The sequence below is a fragment of the Perissodus microlepis genome, chromosome 13 (assembly GCF_051167445.1).
Source record: "Perissodus microlepis isolate ML-2025 ecotype Zambia chromosome 13, ASM5116744v1, whole genome shotgun sequence".
Taxonomy (NCBI): domain Eukaryota; kingdom Metazoa; phylum Chordata; class Actinopteri; order Cichliformes; family Cichlidae; genus Perissodus; species Perissodus microlepis.
In genome coordinates, this window is record NC_140473.1 from 25954839 (window position 1) to 25979902 (window position 25064).

Genomic DNA, 25064 nt, shown 5'->3' on the forward strand with positions numbered 1-25064 from the left:
GAGACATGCCACAGATTTATACCGACTTATGCTGTGTGTGAAATCAACAAGCTCTTAAGCTGTGAGAAGTCTTTTTTGTTCTCCCTCAGAAGGAGTATTAAGCTGACATTAGTTTTACTCTTGCTGTGAAAGTCTTAACTCTCCTAATCTTTAAAATAAAGCTATTCGCCACAACATCAGCATGACTGGGATTCTTTTCTTTCTAAATCAGCTGCTGCAAGGCAAATATGGCTTCATTACCCGCTAGGTGTGGTTTAAGCAAAAAGTTGTTAGATCTTAGAAAGTGATCAGAAAATGTGATGCTAATTACTTTGGATTTTGTACATTTGAATAAACTGGAAGGTAGTTGTTAATATTCAGTTTCTGGCCAAGCAAAATTATCACTAGTAATGAAATGCAGACTCCTGGAAAGGTGATCCTTTTATTTAGCTGACTGAAAAGCTATCTGCTTTACTGACTTCTGATATTTTATATTTTTGCTGCTTACTTTCTACAGATTTCTGTTTTAGATCCAGCATTTTAGTCAAGACAATGCATTTGGATGTAAGCCCCAGATCACCTAAGAGAACACACTCTCGGTCATATATTTTTAACAGTTTCTAAATTATTAATGCTGTTATAATAACATAATTTTTTCAGTCTTGCTTCCACCAAAGAGGGCATCAGAACATAGAGGAGAAAAAACACAGAGGTTTAAGAAAGTAACAATAGCTGAATTTCATTTAGCTCCTTCAGTTTCACTGCCATGACATTGCACTGTTTCTTTCCACGTGGTTCTAGACTCCTTTTTTAATTGCAGTATTTTTTTTTAAACCTTTAAAAGAAAAACTGGAAATATAAAAATCTTTGTAATTTTTTCTGTCCTTGCCACAATTGGAAAAATTGGTTTATCAATTCTACAAAATAACATGGAACATTCTCAAGGGCAAAATTGATATATATATATATGTATAAAACTTTTAAATGCCACCCAACCTTTAACTCTACCAATTAGTGTTGAAGACTGATGTTATATTAGCAGATAAAACAACATTGGATCTTTACCACCAATGACGAGAAAGCAGCGTCACCTAAATTAACACTGCAGGGGATTTTTTAGAATTGGTTCCCCTAAATTAGGTCAGGTCAGAAGAGGCAATGCAAGCTTGGCACCTTACTAAATACACATATTTAAATAATACAAAATTAAAAAGTATATTTTACAATAAAATGAATAATTTATGTTTTATACTTTTCAACAGTAACTCCCTTCACATCGAAATCCCCCAAAATCAGTCTGCAATTCAGCGGGTCAGTCTCCCCAGGCCTCTGCCACTGCACCCCACTTGGGTCACATTGCACCTGACCTTAGTGCCTGTCTTGGCATGTGGTTAACCCACAGGGCAGCAAATTTATGCTATTTTTTTCCCGCTTCAGGGCAACATCTCCAGTGCAGATAAGTCAGAGGTCAAAAGAAGCCAGCTGAGATGGTTCAGGCATTTAATTAGGGTGTCTCATATGTGCCCAGAGGCGCCATTTGCCACTAGTTAAAACTAGAAACTGTTAGGGCCCCAGGTCAGTGGGGAGACCCCCAAGGGCTGACAAACTTTAAACTACAACAGTGGCCGTGTGCAAGAGACTTGACCTCCCTCAAGGGGCTCCATCTGACTACACTCACTGCCGTCGAAGTTGTGTACATGATTCTGTTTAAGCAAATGTAATGACAACAAAGAGGGGAAAAAAAGTAAGACAGTGGTGAGTGGAGCCAATAATAATCAAATATTAATCAATAGATCCTGCGCCCTGCGTCCTGCATTCAGATTCACTACTGAGTTGAACATGTGGAGTTAGAGTTGTGACACTAGCAGTCAACTTGTTAGTATAGCTAGCAGGGCGAAAGATCATAAAGCTCATAGTTACAGTATTAACACTTCATAACCAGTAAATAATAACAACAATAATGGTCATGAACACTATAGTAGTTTGAGGGTCTTTCTGTGGATATTTACCTAGGGCTCCATCAGACCCTGAGGTAGACCCAGAACCTGCTCTAGAGATTATATATCTGGCTGAGGAATACCTTGTTCCCACTTCATATAACCAGTGGATGGATGAAACAACTTCTCCTGATTAGCATTAGAAAAAAACCTGACTTAACCAATACACTAAATAAATGAAACACCATCCTGATTTTTTATTGTTTTTTTTCTTTTTTTTAACACTAGATGTTTGACTTCCACCTTTTAAATCTCTCTTGATGCTCTCCCTCTGCAGTAAATTAATAGCAAACACCTGAAGACTTAGATTTTTTCTCTATTTCCACAGCTCAAAATGTTCACATAATTGTAGATGATGGAAACCTTAATACATTTCCACCTTTCCTTGATTTTTTCAGAAAATTTTGTTTTCTTTAGTCACGCTTCAGGCTCACTTTCCTCCAACTCTGATGACTCTGAGCTATTACAACAAACTCACCCCTATACTGCCTTCCTGTCGATACTGTTTCCAGTTGTGCCCTGTGTCGCTGAACATCAGCAGGTAGGCTGTCTGCCAGTCAGAACTGCCATAGCGGCCTTGTGTTGCAACAGCAGTGATTCGTGTCCGCCCACCCAGGTCGACTTCCAACCACTGATATCTGTCTGAACTCAGAGGAGACCAACCTCCAGCTCCTGGGCAGAGGGAAAAAGAGAGAGGGGAGGGAAAGAAAAACACCCTTAATAACCAGAGGAATTGAGAGTTGACTTTTCTATCTCATTATATATTTTTTGGAGCTTAAAAAAATGGTTAAACCTTAACAGTACAATACCTTTAAACTTTTCTCAAGAAAGTTAAGACTAAAAGAACACCAAAGGGGAATACAATCAATTAAATAGTATCAAGAAGCACTAAGCTCTACAAAAATATCTGCTGAATGCTTTAAATACAATTTCATAATTAAGAAGAACAAAAAAGCATTCAGGCAAATTTGAGCAAGTTCTTCCTAAACTAATTTCACCAAACAAACTTTTTTTTGTAGTACAAGCACCTTAAATGCAAATGCTTTATCAGCTGCTTTCTTTAATGTTTAATTTGGAGTAAAGAGTTTAATCTCTGGCTTAAAATATTTTCTGTGCATAATAAAAGCTGCAACTAAGACATTTCAATTCAAGTACACAATAATTACGCGCCCAGCACATGGGCTCCATATTACCTCCGTACATGGCAGAGGCTCATAATACGTGAAGACAAGATAAAATCAAAGAATTCTTCCTCTCAGGATGATTTCTCCCTGTCAGAAATGTTAAAGAAAGCTATAAAGTACTGCACCAGCATTTTTCTATTTGGCCTCTACCTCATTATGTTTCCTTTGGAAAAACAAAAGACATGTTTGCACAATTTCACTGACAAACAAGCAAAAACAAAAACAAACAGCTTGACAGGCGAATAATTAAAATACCAAAAGGTGATTTTTATGTTTGCAGTACTGGGTCACGTTCAACTGAAATTAGATAATAACAATAGATGTTACCAAAAAAAAGTTTTTTGTATACAAACTATAAACAAATGCTTTTGTTAATCCTGCTTCTCCCTCATTAGCAGATCTGATTTTTTTGGCTCATAACTTAACTGCCTTTCTTATAGAGTTCATAACTCTTTTTCCTATTTTTTCTTTTAATTTGTTTGCAAATTAGTCATTAACACTTTATCTCAAAAATATCCTGCAGGTTTTGACTACAGGATAATTTAAGGACTAAGAGTCCTGGCCCAGTACTTTTGACCATATAGTGTAAGTATAATCATAGGCAAGTCAAGTCAAAGTTATTTGTATTGTACCAACCAACACTAGAGTTGTTTCCCATGTTCGCAGACACCTTGTTATATATATCTGCCGCACTAATAGATGTGACTGTCACTGTGAATACAAGTTGTTTCCACTGAAAGCTTAGTAGAAACGAAATGTCAGAACAGCAGTAAAACTATGTCCTTTATAGACAGCTATTTTATTCTGCCCAGTAATGACTGATCTTTAGACCATATGTGGACACAGAGGACAACCTATGAGAGGATCTGTTCACAGATGTCTATTTATATATTTTGCACTAATGTCTTCCGTAGCCTACAACTGTCCTTGTACACTAAGGATAATGGGTAAAGCAATTAAATAATATATAAATAAAATAATATAAAAAAAGTCAAATCTGTCATCAAGGTAAAAAAAACAAAACAATATCTAATATAACTATGGATATAAGTGTTCAAACATATTTTGTTAATAAGAAAAAAACAATATTTAGCAACTTCCTATTTGATGAATCAGCAACCCCAGTTTGAATAAGACGGTTTGTTCTCATAAGACAACTATCTTATCAAGATAACAATTTGGACACATAATATTTAAAAAAAAATGTCTTTTTGGACTTCAGGGGTTCTGTAACTCTCTCAGTCAATTGTGCAGCATCAGTTACTTTTTATATCCCAGGCCAAGCTGAAATTATAATCAAAGCATAAAAAATATTATTCAACACACTAAACAACTTTGTGACGGTTAAAGGAAATGGTCCCTATAGAGAAAGTGTGATTATACCAAAAACAGCTATAATTCATTCTGATGTTAAAGCAGCTTGTGCTCAATTATATGTGTGTTTTTGACTGACAAATCTATTGTTCATTATTGTTATTGTTGTTGTTGTTGCTAGAGAGATTAGAGAATGTTACGCCATAGTTTTTTTGTTGTGTTTTGTTTTGGGTTTTTTGTAGCTCATTCCATTTATAGGCAGCAAAGTATTTAAATCCAGTTTTTCCAAGCTCAGTTTGAATAAGAGGTACTGCTAATGTTAAAGTGTCCTGTGATCTGATATCGTAAGTGCTGTGTTTAAATTGAGTCAGAAAGCAGAGGTAAGCAGGCAGTCTTTGCAGTATAGAGCCTCCTAAATAAACACCGTACATACATGGTTATCACATTTTTCATGGCTGACGAAGAATCACCTGTGATGAGTTGTAAGGTACTGTGATACACAAAATTGAAAGGTTTAAATGTGGATTTAGGAGAATGCATACAGATATCACCAAATATCATCAGTATCATTATCTTCCCAACACAATTCTTTTTATAATGAAAGACAATGATAATAGAAATATATGAATGCAATGTCTGCTTTTTTGTGAAAAGCTTTTGAGTCTGTGATTAAAGCCCGCTGAGCCACTTGGTATCAGTAGAATTAAAAGTTTGAGTTTGAGACTTAAGCAAAAATTAAAGAAAAATCACTTCTGCTCTGCTCACTTAATCCTTTGTATCTTCTCAAGGAGTAGGAAGTTCCAGAATTTTCACCGAGAACATTAAAGACCTCCCAAATCCAATTTAATGTAGAAAAAGTTAAATGTTTTTGCATAGCCAGTGATATTACTTTCACACAGCCAACCCTTTTGGAACCAGAATCTGATAGTTCTTCGAGGAATCAATTTCCCTCCAAAAGAGATATTATCATTTTGATTTCCAGCTTTTCTACTTAATTACAGTGCGATTACACATTAGGATTTTGAAGCTGACCTCAAAGTTCGACCCTGTATGTTTGTCCAAAGAGACAGATGATTGAATACCCTCATCTGGTAGTTCAGATGTGTTCAATGCCATGGCCAGATCGCCTCAATAGTGACAGCTTCACAATTAGCCGCATGTAGCTAACAAAAGTCTGTTTTCCCATTATTTCTGCTATGTGAGGAAAAAAGGGATTGAAATGGGGAAAAACAAGGAACGGACAAAAGACATCAAGCATGTCACTCTCACTGCATAAATTATGTCAGGCTGAGAAAAAGTGGACAGATCTAATTAAAGATTAAAAAGTACTGTTCTTTGTGGACATTTGATTGATCATAAGTTAATAGAAATGGGGGAAAAAAAGAAAAAATTGGGCTGTCTGATCAGCTGCTTGATTGATTTTTTTTTCCAAGATGTGCTCATCTGTCCAAATCTTGTATACTGCAGCTCACCAAACCTATCCAAAAATGGCAAGTTATCTTGTCTGTACTTGAATGTTGCAGAAATTTCTGTGTGTAGCAATTGAAGCTTTCAGGTTGAACAGATCAGAATTAACGTATTGAGTGAGAGAGAGAGGACCCAAACACAGGACACATAAGCAGGTTTTAAAAAGAAAAGTGAATTGTTGAGTTTTTGGCTCTACAAAAGTCCAACATGATCTGACAAAGAGAACGCATGCACACATGGAGGACATACATGGGGACGTACATGGGGCAGGTGGAAAAAATTAAGTCAGGACAGACAAACCCAAAGACTGGAGCGCTACTGTAAACAAACCACGAGTGCACTTTTAGCAACTCACTGGTTTTATTCGTATGATTCATATCATATGGCTGGACAGTCCTTCATTGTTTCCGTGTATATTCAAAAGAAGGTATAATATCTTATCACATGTTGTGAAATGAATTAAAAGTAGTCATAAATGTAAAAAATATCATTAATACTATTATATGTCATAAAGTAGAGATGTAGTTGGGCGATGAACAAAACTATTTATGATCCGATTGCATCAAACATCATAATTAATTGACATCACTTTAAAATATTTGATCCAAGTCAAACGGGTCTCATTTTGTTACATTTTGTTTGTTTGACTCCTCTCCCTTTGCATCTTTTCCTCGCCTCCTCTGATCCCATCTCTAATGGGAGGAACAAAGGCAGGAATAGAGGATATGCTACTTGGGAACTGATAAGGGGGAGAATGAAACAATAAGAATTTAGACAAATATAAAAACAAACAGTAAAATCTAAACAAGAACTAAAACTTAATAAAAAGTAAACAAGAACCCAGGACTGTGAAGGTTTGGTTTAATATTTGTGACAGTTTCACTGGTTGCAGCGTTTGCTGGTGTCCATGCTGGACACTGGAGAAAAAAAAATGATATCATGAAGGTAGGTGATATGACAAGATTAGCATTCTTATGACTAGTGTTACTATTACAGTAAAAACAACAGTAATCATTATTTCATTACTTCTGAGATTTCACAGTATATGATGACACGGCAAGCTACAGTAAGATAAACTTTTCTTCTTCTTGGATGAGATCTGTTTTCAGTGCACCCCTGCATTTACTCTCATCTAATTTAAGTACTCCTGATTAGCCTGCAGTTCACACAGAATTACATGGCTGAATAGGTTGTGCACGTTTCTAAATGTTAAAACAGTTTTTCTGATTTGATTTTGGTGGGAAATCAGTTAATGTTTAAACAGTTTGTTTCCTTCAGCTCATTTTTATTTACTTATTTTTTAGAAATCATAGAAATAACAAACACATGGTAGCTCCATTTTATTTTTCCAATAATTTGTTCCCAAATTTTTAAATTAAATTTGCAAAAAAATAATAAAAAAAATACAATAAAATAAGGAAACAATAACTGATTTAGGATATGAAGAAGGCCAGTTAGAGGTTTAGGCAACATTTGCATACCTAATCATGGTTGCTCACAGGCTAATGCTGGGATTAACAGTGCAACAAGACTGATGCGCAGTGATTCGAAGCAAAATTAGCAATCCATTTCTCTTAAACATCTGTGTTGTTCCATACGAGTCTGCTAGATGTGCTGGTAAATTAACTCTGAATAAGGTGGCTCCTTAGAGAATAACTATAGAGTATGAGGAGTGTTAGCAGCAGCTGGAGGAAACGTAAATGAACAGAAGCTGCTGATTTGTTCACTGATTTCTTTGGAGAACAGTTGGGACTTTAAAATAAAAGCAGCTCTGGTTAATTAATCTGTTAAAATGGACAAATTTTGGATTCTTTCTAGTTTTTGTGTTAATACTTTCAAAACGAAATGCAATCTGTTAAGGAATCCATAGTAATTCAGCTTTAGATTTAGAAAACTAATAAGGCTTTGTAACCTTAATGATCCCAGCTGTTAGTGCAAGAGATAAGTAAATGAAGCATTTCTTATTATTAGCAATAACTTAAATCCTCACTGATACTAAACAGTAGAGCCTGCAAGATTCTGTATTAGCAAGCAGTTAAACCTCTCAGCTCAGAGGCTCCATACTGTCTCATGTTTAAAACATATTGTACACCTTGCATGCAAATCAGCTGTATCTTGCTGTGCATGTGTATATACCAATCAATATGAGTAAGGCCCTATGGTGGGTAACATATTTCCCTAACAAGTGAAAGTTCACTAACTTGCGGGTTGCATCATGAAGGATATCCAGTGTAACAATCTGCCAAAACAAAATGTGGAGCCATATTAAGTACCATAGAGTGACACAGTACACATGTACAGGCAAAATGAGTGCTCTGATTTAGAAATGGTAGTTTCTTGTTTGCACAAAATCTGACGCACATCATTAGCTTCAGTTTTGTTTTTATTCCAAGTTTTATTCTATCTTCATCTCCTTGGTGATTTTTTTTAGCCGTGCGGAAAAAAAAAGAAAAACTAACTGATGTTGTTCAGATGTACTTAATCTTCCTTCAGAAGCAACACATCTTCTGTTATGCAGATCAAACTCGGATCCGTAAACAAACGGAACAGGTTGACAGAAGTGGAGAAACACAGTGGGTGTGTTTGCTCACAGCTTTTGCCATCAAACACACCGAGGAAACAGCAACCTGCAGGCTGCGCTTCCTGCTGTCTTTTAGGTGGTGAAAATCATTCACATCCTGAGTTGTGTCAAAGACAAAGACATCAAATTTCCTTTTTGATTTATGTCTCTGGTTTGAGTGTAAAGCAGCCAAATGATGGTGACTGATGCACCAAAATTTTTTTCCCAGTGACCACGTAGCCACACATTCAGTTGTTGACCTCTATCTTCTAATGTGTTTGCAAAATATTCTCTTTGCCGATTAGTCAAATCACAAGGTGTCAGTTGATGTGAATCCAGCTGAAATGTGTCTTTAATGTTGCATGCTGCACCATCAGACGCGCTGCTGCACCATCAGAGCAGAAACAAACGAGAGCTTCCCTCTACATCTGCTCAAGGAAAACACTGGAGAGTGAAAAAAATGACAATGATGCAGCAATAATTTATTAATGTTAAACTTCTAAATTTTATATGTGAATACTTGTGAGTATAGCAGAGGGAGGGATAGAATAGTTAAACTATTGTAACACTCTTTGGCTTAACTACATCACCAACCTTGCCTGTTACCTTTGAGCCTGTTTCCTGAGATGACGAGTAGATGTCATGAAAAATTTTAATCTAAAACAACAAAATGTTGGTAAATGCCAATGAGATGTCAGGATCCTGGGGTTCTGACGTGCATACATCTGGATTAAAGACAGCTACCTCTGAGGCGTGTTCAGGAAATTTGCTCATCCCACCAGTGGAATTAAAGAAGCACAAAACGAGAATGTTTATCTACAATAAAATCGATACATCTGCGTGAAGAGGATACATTTTAAAAAGTTATGACTTGATCAGAGTGGAAAGGATTCCCATAGCTGGTTACATTTTGCATCCATGTCCCAATTCTGGTCAAATAACAGTATTTAATAAGCTGGAAAAGTTATTGATTTGAATAAGCAGATAAATAAATAAATTATTGCATCCACTCTATTTTTCATCATAGGATTCAGTGGTGAGTCACAGAAATATGAAAAGGTTTCAGAAGCATTCAAATCCATTATTTGATTTTTATTAGCTTTAAGAAATATATAATATCTTTGACACAATAGGAGAACGCTCTATGAATCTATTTTGGAGGATCGCACCTTCTATTTTAAAAGTCTTGCAAGCCCAGGATTCCTTTTATACTAGAAGGCACCGGTGAAAGCACAGACTGAAATATGAGCACTGAAAAATGTCACTTAAAAATACTTCTTCAAAAAGAGGGGAGGAATATACTAAATTCCTAATATATGAAGTTTCCTATACCTCTGTAACTCTGTCTCATATAGTTTTATATTCAGCTTATGTTATTGTTTTTCTTTGTTTTGTAGGTTTTCTTTAGTATTCTTGGGTTTTTGAATTCCTTTTATTTTGCATCAAATCCATCATCATTCTGTGTTTAGTCTTTAGGATTTGTAGTTTTTAGTTCTCACTACTTTTGTATTTTATTTTCTGTTAGTGTTCAGTTATATTTAAGCCTTTGTGCTTTAGTTTATTCCAAGCTTGTATATCTTTATATCTAATCAATTGGTTGTCTCTATGTTACATGTTTATATGTTATGTTACTTCCTGTCTTATTTTGATAGTCATTTGTGTTCTGCTCCTTACTTTTATTTGCCCATAGTCGTGTCCAAATCCGTGGGCTGCATCCTCCTGAGGACCCGGCCTTCGCGGTCTACATGGGCCGGGTCCTCAGAAGGTCAGGTAGGTCGGAAGTAAACGGCTGTGAAATTGGACGGTCTAGCCTTCAGATTTGCGTCACCGCTGTCTCGGTGGAGTTTAATAAACTCAGCTGTCTGCTCCTTCCTATCTAAAATATAACAGGACACTGGTGTAAATTCTCGACCGTCTCTCACTTCTGTTTAATCGGTTTTCTGTTTGATGTTTATTCAGCTGTGTGAAAACCACCCAGGGGATTAAAAAAGTTTTTTTTATCTAATCTAATCTAATAACTTTAATCTCAACCAAACCGATTTACTCACGAACAAATGAAACACTGAAAAAAGCCAAACAATAACATTTTTAGGTTGTCTAAGTGACTTATAAATTACGTTTAACCTGAGTAGCGAAAGACTGCGGTGATCTGAAAATGATGTGCCGGGGGTTTGTCGTTCTCGGCGGCTTCAGTGACCCTCGAGCTTCCGGCTAGCTATCGAGCTGGTGGATAACAGACGTCTCCGAAGACGTTTTGCAAACATGTGATATCTTGATAAACGGAGCATATTTGAAGTTTACACAGCTACATTCTCACCTGAAAATATGTTAAAAGTTTATTTTGTGACCCAGAAAGAGTAATAAGAGTAATTTTAAAACTTAGTACCTGTCATGATCCGGAGTCTGTGACTCCGTGTTTATGTTTTAGTTTATTATTATTCTGTGGTTTTGGTTACCTTGGGTGTTTGTACTCTTCTGTTTCATGGTTCATGTTCCTATGTTCTGTGTCCCCCAGTCTGTGTTAAGGTTGTGGGTTATGTCATTACGTGTATGTGTTTCCTGTTTTACTTTGAAGATCCGTGTCTGATCTCAGTGTGTTCAGTTTACTTTTCCCCTGTCTCGTCAGGTCGGATTACTCCCAGCTGTGCCCTCCTTTTGTGTCTCATTCCCTCGTTATCCTTCTGTGTATTTAAACCTTGTGTCTGCCTCTGTTAGTTGCTGGTTCGTCTGCGTTTCTCCCTCCGTCATCCTGTGTGGTTTTTCCCTATGTTCTCTTCGTCTCCCTGCATCTCGGTTTCTTGTCTCAAAATTTCAGGTTTGTTTTTCCTTAGTTGTCTGTGAAGGTTCTCAGTCATCCAGGTCATCGTAGTCCTGGATGTTCCCAGTTTAGGCTTTCTTAGTTTAAAGCTCACCCTCGCCATCTCTGTTTGTATCTACTTTTGCTAAATAAACTCACTTGCACCAGAGCTGCTGCATCTTGGGTCCTAAATAATTCACACACGGCTTGCCCCGGCAACCCGTGACAGTAGCGGCCGACATTGTTGAAAACTGGAATTGGCTGAGCTGCGCTATGAATTCTAGGATATGGTAGGCCACAAAGGACACACCGACCCATCCTTCAAATTCGGGGAAAATGAGGACGCATTTGTCGGCTGCATTCGAGTCTACGAATTTGGACAGCCTTCGTCGCGTCGTTGTGACGTAATCGGCCTACAAATGTGGCCTCAGGAGGATGCAGCCCATGAATTTGGACACCCCCCATGTCTCATTTTCAGACTTGGTTCAGCTGTGTCTTGTTCCCCTGGTGTTTCCACTCTGTCCTAATTAACTTAGTGTATAAATAGCCATATATTTCCTCTGACCTCTGTTCCTTGCTTGGTTGTTGTCCCTCATGTGTGCTGGGTGACTTTTGATTCTGCTGTTTATATTTGTTTTTTGGATTTGTGACTGACTTCTATAATCCAACTAACTTAGGTTCAGGTTGTTTATTAAGTTTTGCCTTGAAACCTCTTAATTTTTGTCCCTTTTCCACCACTTACAACATTGGTTATATTCTAGTCCATGCATTTCTAACTTCTAGCCTATACATAATAATTTCTTGTTATTAGCTTATTCTCAAAGCTCCCAGTGAAGTTATTCAGTTGAGTTTAAAAACCACACTGAGAGCACTAACAGGGATGAGGGAGAGAGATCATATTTCTCCTAAATGTCAATGCCAGATTTAATTTGTGAGTAGAAGGGATTCAAACTCTTGAATGATCAGCCCATAATATTTAGTCATAGTACATCATTGTCAAACTGCAGGCTTACTTGCAGGAGTTTCCAAAAATAAAATGGGAGGGAACTTTTAGCTATTGGTCTACTCTGCTGTGAAAACCATTCCTAGTTTGAGTTCAGGAAATTAGGCTTAAAACTTCTTGATTGAGTTTATAGTTAGGGCTGGGTCAAGCTGCGATAGACTGAAACTTCAGAGGGACTCTCAATGACTCAATTTTTTTTTTTTTTTTTTTTTTTAACTCTGCATGCAATCTCTGCCACAACTGCATGTCATTATCTTTTGTCTACTCTGTCCTGTTCAGAGGTATTGCTTTTCTTTCCTTTCTTTACCCCTAAGCCTCCAGTGTGTGTCGGAGGGAGATGACTGCTGCTCCTTGAGCCTTGGTTATTTCAGAGCTATCTTGCTCCCAAGCATCATGCTGTCCTTGTGCAAAAAGGACTGTTAAATCATTGGCATTAACTTTCTAATATGTAGGTGTTAAGGGGCTTTTTACCATAATATAAGTGTTTGTGAATCTGTGCTATATAGAAAAACTAAACTTTAGTTTATCTAGCTTCTTAACAACAGCTCCTTTTAGAGTTACGCCCTCCCATTTCATATTGACAGTTGTACATGGGTTGCTGAAACACAGCAGTGGATGGAGTTGCTAAAATCTGCAGAATCGTTCATATCACACAGTTTCACACTTTCGTTTGATTAAGTATTAATATGAAAAGTAATTCCTACCTTGTGCCTTAAGTACAACACTTAGGGGAATCCATGTGGAAAGCTAATGGAGTTTGATTTATTGATCAAAAACATCTCAGCCAAGACAAATGCAGTAATTACTGTTACTCACCTTCTCTCCGGTTCAGCTTGGCAAAGCCGGGTCCATGGCTGCCGGATAACTGTGATGAGCTCCTGAACGATGATGGTGGCAGGTTGGATACTAGCGGACTGTGACACACCTCTGAGAATCAGAGAACACATAATTTAAAACAATAGGTGAGCATACACCTCGTCATTGTTGCAAATGTTAAACAACAATAGAGATTAATGTTCATGATTATTGGGCTTTAAGCTGTGTAGTGTTCTCGCCATCTGACAAAACACATTCATTTAACATAATGGCCAACGGTGGAGTGGATCAGTCATGTCAGGTGAGGCTACTCATACTGTCTAATTCTTATTGACTATATTAGATTGATGCTGAGTGTGGTACGATACAACATTTAGCCTTTCTTTCAATTTACAGACTCAGCAGCATCTTTGAGCTTTACCAGTGACTCCGAGGATTACATGAATATACATAATTACATTTTTACGTTCATTTAAAAAACCACTGCAAGCATAAGTTCAAGGCAACATTTTGTTGGTTATAAGCAATAAAGAAAAGAAATATGCAGATTTTTGTGCATTCATGTCTGATAAACAGTTATTTAACAAACTAAAATGTTCAGTAATCCGCTGAAGTGACTTGAGGATTGGGCTTCAGCTAAATCCTCCTTCTGCTAGATGATCTTTGTGGCCGGGAGCCAAATATCTTAGAGAGCTTGGAGAGAGAGATATCTCTTGGTGAGATTATATAAATGAAGCATCTTAAGCTTTGTTTAGTCAAGATTTAATCAGACTTGGCCTTCCTGCTTTGATATTGGATTTCTGCCTGTTCTGGGAAGTTACACAGAAAGTTTGACTTTGCTTTCACTTTCATCATTTTAATTGAGCTTAAACACCACGGTACAGAGATTTTTGCAATGTAAAAAGTAAAGCATTAAAAATCAAGTACAAAATTACTCTGGATTATAAACAAAAGTACTGGCATTAAGGATAAAAATGACCAGAAGCTAAATACAATTGAACTTTTTGATAAAGCGTAATAGGCATTTGTGTGTTTACACAGTTTAAAGATTATTTGCATAAAATTTTTAAGATTCTACTCTGAAAGATCTACATCTGTATCTGTGCACTTCATCTCCAAACAAAAGCACCTGTTTCTGGCAGCTGATAAAGGGAAGCAACTTAAAGAGAATGCATAATTATAAAAACCTACTAATGTCTCCTTGATACTTGAAAGGACTTCCACAATTGTCTACAGTCAGGTGTATACAAATGAATCTTTTGAAGTTGGATGGCTGATTTTGAACAATAAATGATCGGTTCCTGTTCCCATGACAATTGATGTTTGGCAATATATTTTTAGTTTTTCACCCCACCCCTTCCTGAATGAAAGTGCCATCTAGTCTATCTTTTCAATTATCAACTGAGAGAGGTGAAGCTGACAGCTGCATTTTTCATCCCCTTTCAATGTATATGAAAAAGACACTTAGAGTCTGGACTTGAAAATTAAGGTGTAAACAGATCTTCTTTCGGTGAAACACCGAAGATTAAAACCGTATATATGTTTAGGTATACCATGGTGTTTGTGCCATTGCCTACACAAAACAAAATACCTATATTGATTTCCAAGAATGCCAAGGTTGGAAATTAATATGAAAGAGGTATAATGTGTACTGTTTGTGGCTTTGTGTGTCCAAAATTATGCAAAGATAAAAAATAAAGTTTTCATGAGTAAGAGATCATTTGATTGAGTTATTACGTAGTCGGTTCCCATTTCTGTGTTGCTGTCAAAGCTAATTTTGAATACAAGGTGTCCTTTAGCGGCAGTGTGTAGCGATAGTGAGATGGATAGCTCACTTCCAACTAGTCACATATGGCTGCTCATACATCACGCTTTCCTGATTTTTTTCAAACATTTATTCAAGTTAAACCAGACCACGTAGTTTTAGCTAGTTTTAAGTAAAAAAATAAACTTGCAACACAAATGTCCAAACAGGACATTAACCACAACACCCTGCTAACTTCCAAATCTAGACCTTGTGCCTTAAAACACAACTGTTTTAATTTCTCAGGAAAAATATTGCTGCATTAAGTGCATCAAGGACTAAAAGCAAAGGTGACATTCTACATAGTGAAACAGGTATTTCACAAATAGGCAGAATGTGATGATGCAGGATGACTAGGCATTGGTTGTATTCCCAACAAACATATGTGATAAAGATATAATTCAAAACTGCAATAATAATAATCAGTATCTTTGAATATATTGTTCGAACTCCTATGAAACATTATAATGCAAGATATTTCAGGCATTCTTGAATGTCAACATTTTAATGATTTAAAATATATTTGAAATTTCTCGTGTCCATTTAAAGAGAAATTTAAAGAGAACTTCGAGACCTTGTTCTTATTTATTTTGTTCAGTGTCCAGTTATTCATTTATTACATATTTGAAATGCAGCTTTTTGTGTTGAAATTAAAGACCTTCACTGAGTTCACCTATGCACATTTAGCAACAGAAAGCACAGGATAAAGCCATAGGCTGAGGAGTGCAATGCTTCTGAAACTGGACCACATTTCCTGGTTCCACTTCTTAAAAAGGGTGACCACTGTCCGGTGTCAATACAGAGGCACTATCCCTAACGTCTATCTGACGCTGCAGAGGTGTGTCAGTCAACTTTAAGAAACCCAAAGCAAAGCTTTGTCACTTTTTGACTGCTTCAGTGACCTCGGCCACCCTGATAAGCGAGTCATCCCCATCGTCCCCTGCTCTGCTTCCACTTTGAGGATCTCCTCAATTCCTCTCACACTCTTTAAAGTATTCTTTGCAACGACTGACTATAACTTCAGTTAAGGTCAGCACCACTCTGTCCCCATTGTATACACTTTGAAAAGGAGGTTGCTTGCCCTTCTGCAGTTACCTGACGGTTTCTCAGAAGTGCCTTGATGTTGGCTGAAAGTCTTGCTCGATGGCCTAGCCAAACTCCTCCATCCAAGTTTTTGCTTCACGTACTGCAAGGACCTCACTCCAACTGTCCTTTTTGTACCTGTCAGCTGCCTCCAGAGTGTCACAACCTAACTAAGCCCAATAGAACTCCTTCTGCTTGTTTCACACTCATGTATATGAAGCTAAACCTGTGGATTGATAAAGGTTGTAATTTTTCCAAATTGGATTCTAATGGTTGTAATACCTTTTAAGGGCTTCTCTTAAGAAAACTTAAGTTTAACTAACTTTAACTATTAGGTCTGCACTCACTCAATTGCAACATTTTATAGGTCCAGTAGCTGGTATTGTTAGCTGTGAAGCTGCATAGACAATCACAGAATTGTGCATAATGAATTAAGCTGGCTCTGAACACTTACTGCTTACTCAACTGGAGCTCAGTTTCTCATGGAAGAGTTAAGACATAAAACAGAGACCACACAGTACAATTAAATTCTCTGGTACTCATTCTGTTTGCTCCATGTTGCTTTTTTGGTTATTTTTTTCCAGATTTATGTTTCCAGCCTTAGCATATTTTTAAGACCATGTAGAAGCAGACAGTGTAGGCTCTCAGAGGACTGGGTGTTAGGGCTAGTAATGGAGTGCTAGCTTGACAGCCCTCAGCCTAAATAGTGATATTGGGAATCATTAGCCCTGACAGCTCTTATAATCATAACTCCTGTGACTTTGAGAGTGCTATAAAAAGAGAACCCCTCCCAGTGCTCTGCACGCCCATGGCATGTATGAAATAAATATATATCCAAAAGAATGAACTTTACACACATTCTCTCATGCATCCCGCCATCGTGTTGTCTCACCAAATAGAGTCAACTTTACTCTGTCAGTGAAATAGCAGAAGCATTTATGAGTGGCTTCACCTAAATGAACAAGAGCAGTCAGATTTATTGGTATGGAGCTCCTTAATGATACTGGACTCTCAATACAGTGGTGCTTAATGTCTAACTGACTTTATTTTCTAGCCAGTAATGCCCAGCAAAAAAATATTAGAGCCTCAAACTCAAATCTTCCTCAATCCTCCAACAAGAAGGTGCCAGTTAAGCTCACTGGGATGAGCAGGCGGGTTCGAGTCCGACCTGTGGTCCTTTGCCGCATGTCATTCCCTCTGCTTTCCTGTCACTCTTCACTGTACCCTTTCAAATAAAGCTGTAAAAAGGCAAAAAATAGGTTTTTAAATAAATCCTCCAACAAAAATTGTAAGCACTTATTGCAAATACAACAGTTTATGTTTCAGTAATACACACCAGGAAGTTGTTTCCATTAGCAGGGTAAGAGTTCCGTAGCATGACCACAAACAATAACACCTGTGCTTTTTTACTGCCATTGGAGTTATTAAAGTTTTGGTGTAACATACGGACATCCAGAGAAAGAGCTGTCCACTCACCTTTACATTTTCTTTAATCACAGGATACCAAAAGTATACAAAGAAAAAGCAAAATATTTCTGGGGATAACATTTAATCATTTGGCATATTATTTATTTTGGATTTTGCAATGCCAGGCTGTCTTGCATTGCTTAGGGGCAGATGTTGAAAAATTACTAGATGATAAATTATTATACAGATAATAGTGGAGTCTCTGGATCACTGTGAATTATGTGCACCAGAGACCATTTTGCAGTGACATTACACCGACAGCAATGCCCATTACGATGTTTATATTTCTATTTGTGAGCATCTAGGGACTACTTGTATTGACAAATCTGTCCAAAGAGAGAGAGAGAGACAGACTTCTAAACACCTGCTGAACTACTTAAATCCATCCTTGTGGTACTTCCCACTACAGTTGGGATCTCAGGACCGCATTTTTTCATGATGGCGCGCATATACAGACCCAATTAAGTATGTGCGTCTTCAGTTGTGTTTTAATTTAAAATAAGCTTCGTAATGTCACGTTTTTGCTAGTATATATAGGTAGCAGAATGGGGCATTTCATCGGGGCGATCTCTCTTCTGCTCTGACTTGCCTGCCTTCATTCCAGCATGTATCTCTGGCTTGAGACAGGAGCCTGCCTATTGAATAGCTCCTGAGCTGCGACTGAATGCTAAAAAAAAATGTTTCCAGTCCTGCCTTGTTATAAACACCTCTGGCATGCTGGTATTGTTTGAAACGGATGCTTATCCACTCAAAAACTGCCAGTCAGTAGCTCAGTTCACTGTCAAACACAGTATCCAGTGGAAGTCATATCTTGCAAAACGTTAATGGAAGCGTATTACATCTTTTTTTTTTTTTTAAAGAGGCAACATGAGTAGATTTATTTTCAAATACCTAACAATGACACATAATGTCTTAATGCTGATGTTAAGTAGAGTTATATTTGAGGCTGGATATTGTGTTAGACTGTGTTACATTGCTGTTGCTGTTGATCGTGTAACACCTTCAGAAATACAATCACTGCTCGCTGACACAAATTTCAGTTTAGCCAGTCATATGGCTCAAAGCATGTAGGCATGTAGACATGTTCAAGACCACCTACTGAAGTTCAAACCGAGCATCTGAATAGGAAAGAAAGGTGATTTTTGTGACTCTGAATATGGCATGGTTATTGGTGACAGATGTGCTCTGAGTATTTCAGAAACTGCTGTGATTTTCCTACACAACCATCTCTTGATTTTACAAAGAATCCCGTCAGAGGCCTTACTCTAGATGAAAATGACTTGTTGTGTGAGAGGAGAAAGCCCAGACTGCTTCAAACTGACAGAAATCTAACAGAGAATCAAATGAAATCAATTGTTATATCCAAGCTATGAAAAAAAGCATGTTTGAATGAACACATCAAACACTGAAGCAGATGGGCTACAGCAGCAGAAGACCACACTGGGTTGCATTCCTGATGGGAAACTGAGGCTACACACAGAATTTAGTGTAAACAACATGGATCCCTGTATCACCGTAGTGGTAAAACGGTGGGGGGAATATTTTCTTGGTATACTTTAGTACCAGTTGGGTATCGTTTTAATGAGTACTGTTGCGTAACCATGTCCATCCCTTTATGACCATATACCCATCTTCTGATGGCTGCTTCCAGCAGGAAAACATTTAATCTAACTCTTAAACTGTCTTCTTGAACATGAGAGTGAGTTCACTGTACAGAAATGGTTTTCACTGTCACCAGATTTCAGTCCAGTAGAGCAATTTTAGAATGTGCTGGATTGCGATAATTGCATTATAGTTGTGCCGCTGACAAATCTGTGGCAGCTGTGGGATGTGTCATGTCAATATGGACATAATAACTTGTACATGTTGACGTGTACAATAAAGTCAACCGGAGTTCTTTGAGTTAGGGAAGATGTTTCACCACTCATCCTACATACGTCTTCAATTCTAAAAAAAAATATGAACCACAATCACTGAGGAATTTTCGCAGTTCATTCTTTAAGAGTAACAGATAAAAATAAGTTCACAGAGACAATGTTTTTCTTTAGTATGCAAATATGAGGTTCTGGAAATTCTGGTTACAAATAAAATAAAACAGAGACCAGAGAGAAATCAAAGAAGAAAAAGGAAAAGAAATATGTAGTTCATGTCCTCTCTAGAAATGCGCTACGCATTAAATCTCCACTGGGCTCCTGCACTGAGTAGAAACGGTGGCTTCCTCCCCTGGTGGGAGGGCCTGACCCCTGTGTATGGTGCAGAATTCTAACAATATCGAAGTATCTTTGTGCTCATTGCAGGAATATTTAGGGAACAAGACAGGTAGAAGTCTTTCATGCTGCTGCAAAACCTTGTGTTCGCTCATGCATGTTCTAGGTACAATCCTTGGCACATTCGCATATAATTTAGGCCAAGGGCAAAGAAAAAAGTAGCAGCTCGGTGAAGCATATTTTCTGACCAAATTTAGATTCAATAAGATTTTGGCAGCATATCAAGAGAGCTGTCTACATTACGAAAATGTTTTCAAGTGAGAAACAGACCTTTACTTGAGATGTGCAGGTGACTGTAATCCTTTGAGTACCAGAGGAGCAATACTCTGCATACACGTTTAACTTTCATCCCATCTGCAGTGACAGAAAACTGAAACCCCTGGTTCTTCAGTGCTGGAAAGGTTACAGAATATGGCAAAACAATGCAAAACGTCACAGACTTCAATTACTGATGAAATATTGGACTCCCAACTACTCACGTAGTGCGGCATAGAAATCAAAAGGAACATACTAAAAGAACAAAAACAATTCATTGCTGGCAGAGCTTGTTGATGGTTCCTGTTTTGCATTTTTGAAATACTGAATATTCAGCTCATCACATTAAGTCTATCATTTGTTGGAATAACTGGGAGCTACTAGTTAATGATATATGCGTGAACAGGAAGCCTTTTTTTTGTCACAGCATTACATTTTTATTATTATCATTTTGCAAGTTTGTAGTATTTCCCATCTCAGAAAATAACCAAGAGGCAAATTCCAAAAACTGGATTTTACCAGCAGATAAATTTACAACAGTGCAAAGACAGCACAGCGTGGACTTCTCTTAAGCTGTTGCTATACACCTGAAGCCATTTCATCTTTGTACATTTGTGCGTTAAAGACAGATTGAGTGCATAACTTATATGACAGTTACACCAACTGCCTTAACCTCCATATTTAACTCCATACTTCATTATGGCTTCATGCTACTGCCTCTACCCCGAGGAGTTTATAGAACTATCAACAAAAGATTTTATTTTACAGCGTTCATCTGCCTTTCTTTCTTGTGTCTCATTGTATTGGTTCCTGAACTAGTAATGCACAAGTAGATTAGTCCATATACTAATGATCAGCACTTTTATAGTAGGGATTCATCGTTACACACAAACACATTTTTAGTAAGGTCTGCTAACGCAGGAGAGGATATAAGACTTCCTGTTGGGAGGACATACTTCAAAACTTGATAATATTAGTAATTTCCTAAATTTGGGATAAATTAAATATATCCCCCTTTTTAAACCAATCCTCAAGGGGTTAATGCTTATTTTGGTTTCCACTGACCTTTTCCTGTTTTTTTTTTTTTTTTTAACAAAGTGCACAATATATGTTAGTAGAGATTTAAAACTTTAAAATTCCATTCAATAAGATTCAGTGTCTGAAGGTTCACTTAATTTTTTGAGCTTGTGAACACAATGTAAACATGTGGATAGAGAAAGGAAGTACAACAACAAAAGGAACAAGCGCAAGGAAAATCTTTGGAATATACACTCACCAATCACTGCTAGTACCACTTTGCCTTCAGAACTACTTTAACTTTCATGGTATTGATTCAACAAGGTACTGGAAACATTACTCTGAGAGTTTGGATCATATTGACAAATTTAGTGAGCCTGTGCACATTATAGCCTTAGTTTTCCTTTTCTTAGCACTTAGCACTTGGCACTCGCTGTGGTCTTCTGCGGCTGCTGTAGCCCTTCAGGGTTCGACATGTTGTGCGTTTACAGATAATCTTCTGCACACCTTTGTAACAGTGGTTATTTGAGTTGCTTTTGGCCTCCTATCAGCTTGTCAGTCTGGCTATTCTGCTCTGATCTTTGGCATCAGCATGGCATTTTGGCTCAGAGAACTGCTGCTCATTGGATATTTTTTCATTTCTGGAGCATCATTAGCAATTTCTGAAATATTCAAACCAAGTCTGTCTGGCATCAGCAACAATTTCACATTCAAAGTCACTTAAATCATATTTCTTCAACCATCTTGATGTTCGGTTTGGACGTTCGCCAGCAGCTGAACAGGGGTACTGGACAAAGAGACTGGTTAGTGTACCTATATCATTAAAATTAAATGGGCTGTAACAAGCAGTGACCCTAGAACTAGGAAAAGTAAACATGGAAACCAGAAGCCAACGAATACACCAAAAAGCCAACAACATGACAGGACGCAACATTGATGCAACAATAACTGTTATATTTTCTTTTATTTATGAAGAAAAAATTAATTTTGCATGTATTTGTAATTATTTAAGTGTTGCTGCGAAATCTTATTTTCTACACATTAAACTTGAACTGAATTAGGTTACTGTTCATATTCTTATATGATTTTTCCTAAATGAAACAATGTTTGCTACTCATTATCTCATCTCAGAGAGACGCATTTATAACCGTGGCTGTCTGCGCCTCTGACAGATTTTATGATTATTACAAACAATTCTCTGCTTGCTTCTGGAAGAGGGATTAGTATGCATGAGAGGGAAGGATGAAAACAATTCAAATGAGATGATGCTAGATTTTAATCAGTGAGAAATATTTATGTCACCAGCTAATTATTATTATGTAAAATGCATAAGTTTTAGCCTATTCATAATTTGGGGTCACAGTAGTTACAGTAGGAGTTTTCTCAGCTGTTTAGTGTAGATTTTTGTCTTTGAATCTTTGCCAGCTGCTGGGATGCTATTCTCAAACTGATTATATAGTGAAGTAACATAAAATGAATGGAACTGAAAGTTTCAGTACTCTGACGGTGCACACTCATCTTTCTCTGCTATTTCTTCAGCCTCATTTACTGAATCGTTAAATTGCTTGTCAGATATAGATTTCTCTTACATCGCAAAGTTTTAGCTTTGACTCAGCTTTATCCCGAGGTGTTCAATATCAGATTATGTCTTGGCATTTCAACCGCTCTCACATTTGCCACGATGCTGCATCTAATCTAATTACAGTGGCAGCTCTGAGTGTGGTAGGTTGCAGAAGATGATTTGCAGTCCAAAGGAATGTGAGGATGACAAAGCATACATGTGGCAAGCTAAATTATTTCTGAATTATGAATACATTACGTTGTCCCTGTTCTTCGTAAAATATGCATGTTAGAGATGACATTCAGCTGTCAGCGACATCCATTAAATCAACCTAAAGTTAATGCATTACAGTCAGGGCAGGTGTAATAAATGACCGGTAAACAATGTACGGTACAACACCGAACACAGAAGGAATACTGCATGCTTACTAATTAAAACTAACAAGTAGAAGTATTATAACAGTACATTATAAATAATAAACTATGAGCCAGAAGTACTGTAGAAAGGCTTTTATGTAACTGAGGAGTTCCACATTCTAATTTTTGTGAAGAAATGCATGTAGGTACAACATGTCTATCAGCTAATGAGAGAGATACAGTGCATGAGCTCAGACTTGGAGCAGAATGTCACAGCTGCGTTGGTACAAGGGTAGTATTTTTACAAAAACTGTGAAAATCTTGTTTTTGGGGTCAAGTTGTCAGGGTGTGACTTGGCAGTGTAGCAAAATAGAAATAGAGCTTTGTAACATGGGGGTATTATTTGGGGTTAACCCAATTTCTTTTTTCCTAATCCTAACCACAAGCTTAACAAAGAGCAAGTTAAAACAAAAAGAGAGGCTGCTTTTTGTTTGTTTGTTTGTTTTTTTTAAATATAATGTGGAGGTCTACATATTTACCCTTCAACAATATTTTCAGTGAGGCTTCATAATATAAAATTATCGCAAAACTATCAAGGTCCAACAAACAAAGCCAGTGTCCTTGGAGAAAGGATTTTTACTCACGAACAATCTTCCAATCTTCTTATGAGAACTTTTCTGTTTTCTGCTGTCTTCATTACCATGTCTAATATCCTTTTGTGCAAAGATTGATTTTACGTCCAAATTAAATAAGAATGCACTGAAATTCCTTTTCTTGTTCTAAATGTCACATGATGAGTCTGCATATTTGATTTCACGCAAATTTGATGCAAGATGGCCTTCCTGACACACATTCTTCCCCCACTGGGAGTGCTCACGAGAATATTTGCTTGTAAGCTGAATGTATTAACCATGACACTATGGAGCCACTCTGCTCATAGCTAATGATGGGATTTTAAATCTGGCTAATCCAACTTTTGAGATCCTTGAGAGTTTTAGAAATCTGAAAAGAATGCATCTGGCCCTGAGTTGGGTTTAACATCACTTTATTCTTCTAGTATGTTGGGATTCTCACACTTTGCTCAAGTGATTCTTTACAGCAAGGTTTAAATCTTCAACCAGTAAATTGAAGTTCTCTTCTTATACAAACTAGGACCCACAACAATGCGGTGACCGAACACAATGATCTTAGCTGAGTTTGACAGATTCTTGGACCAGCTACACATGATCTACAGTGATGACAGGACCCTGTGATAAATGAGCGTGTGTTTAGGGAGCCAGAGATTCAGGGGCATTGGCCTTGAGCAAATATCAGTGTGTCACAAACTCAGATGGATGGTCCGCACAGCACTGTCAGTTTTATCACTTAACTACTAGTCTCTGGGTTAATAAATCCTGATTCTTGACTGACAGCTCCAAGTTTACTCTGATGGGTGCCGCCGCCGTAACGTGGCCTTGACTTCATCAACTCACATTCATGACTCGCCTTCTCTGAACACACATTTTCATAAATGACACTAAAGAAGAAATATGACAAGGGGTTCTCCTTAGCTTCCTCTCACTTTTCTCATCTCTGCTGTCACAAACCAGTGTCTCATGAATCATTCATCACCAGCACATCAAAGGCGTAAAGAAATGCACAACACTTTCCTCACTAATGAAATTTGCAGGTTTATGTTTATATCAAAACAGTGAAAAGTAAAAATTTAATCTGGATATTCTATGTGAAATGAACAGTCTGAAATCAAATCGAATCTTGAAGGAAAATCACATATCCAGCATTTCATTAATTACCCACTTTGTCTGTAAATCTCTTTCAAGCTCATTTGACAAAAATCCCTAGTTTTGAATTTGAGCTAAACTTTCACACTCATATTCACACCTACAGCCAATTTGGCATCACCAGTTAATGTAATGTGCGTGTCTTTGTACTGTGGGAAGAAGTCATGGTATCTAGACAGAACCCACACAGGGACAGGGAGAACATCAACATTCACAGTGATGGGGGACAGCCGGGCTGTAGATTCAAACCCAGGACCTTTTGGCTGTGATGCCACATTGCTAATCACTGTCTTGATGTGTTGGACCTATGATGTACTGGTCATCTGCCTAGGGTGTTATTTGATGCCCATTCTGGG

The 25064-nt window shown here is 37.4% G+C and overlaps 1 protein-coding gene and 1 long non-coding RNA gene across 2 annotated transcripts in view; one reads left to right on the forward strand and one right to left on the reverse strand.

The window, feature by feature from the left end:
• Positions 1–25064, reverse strand: part of LOC146375242 (contactin-associated protein-like 4) — an 87552-nt gene that overhangs the window by 56714 nt on the left and 5774 nt on the right. Inside the window, exons 2-3 of the mRNA XM_084948313.1 lie at positions 13118–13228; positions 2455–2648 (exon numbers count right to left, since the gene is read on the reverse strand). Coding sequence (XP_084804439.1) covers positions 2455–2648; positions 13118–13228 — 305 coding nt within the window. The remainder of the gene's footprint in view (positions 1–2454; positions 2649–13117; positions 13229–25064) is intronic.
• Positions 13163–13685, forward strand: LOC146375243 (uncharacterized). The gene is made up of 3 exons (XR_014801933.1): positions 13163–13263; positions 13340–13418; positions 13514–13685. It is a non-coding gene; the product is annotated as an uncharacterized LOC146375243 (long non-coding RNA).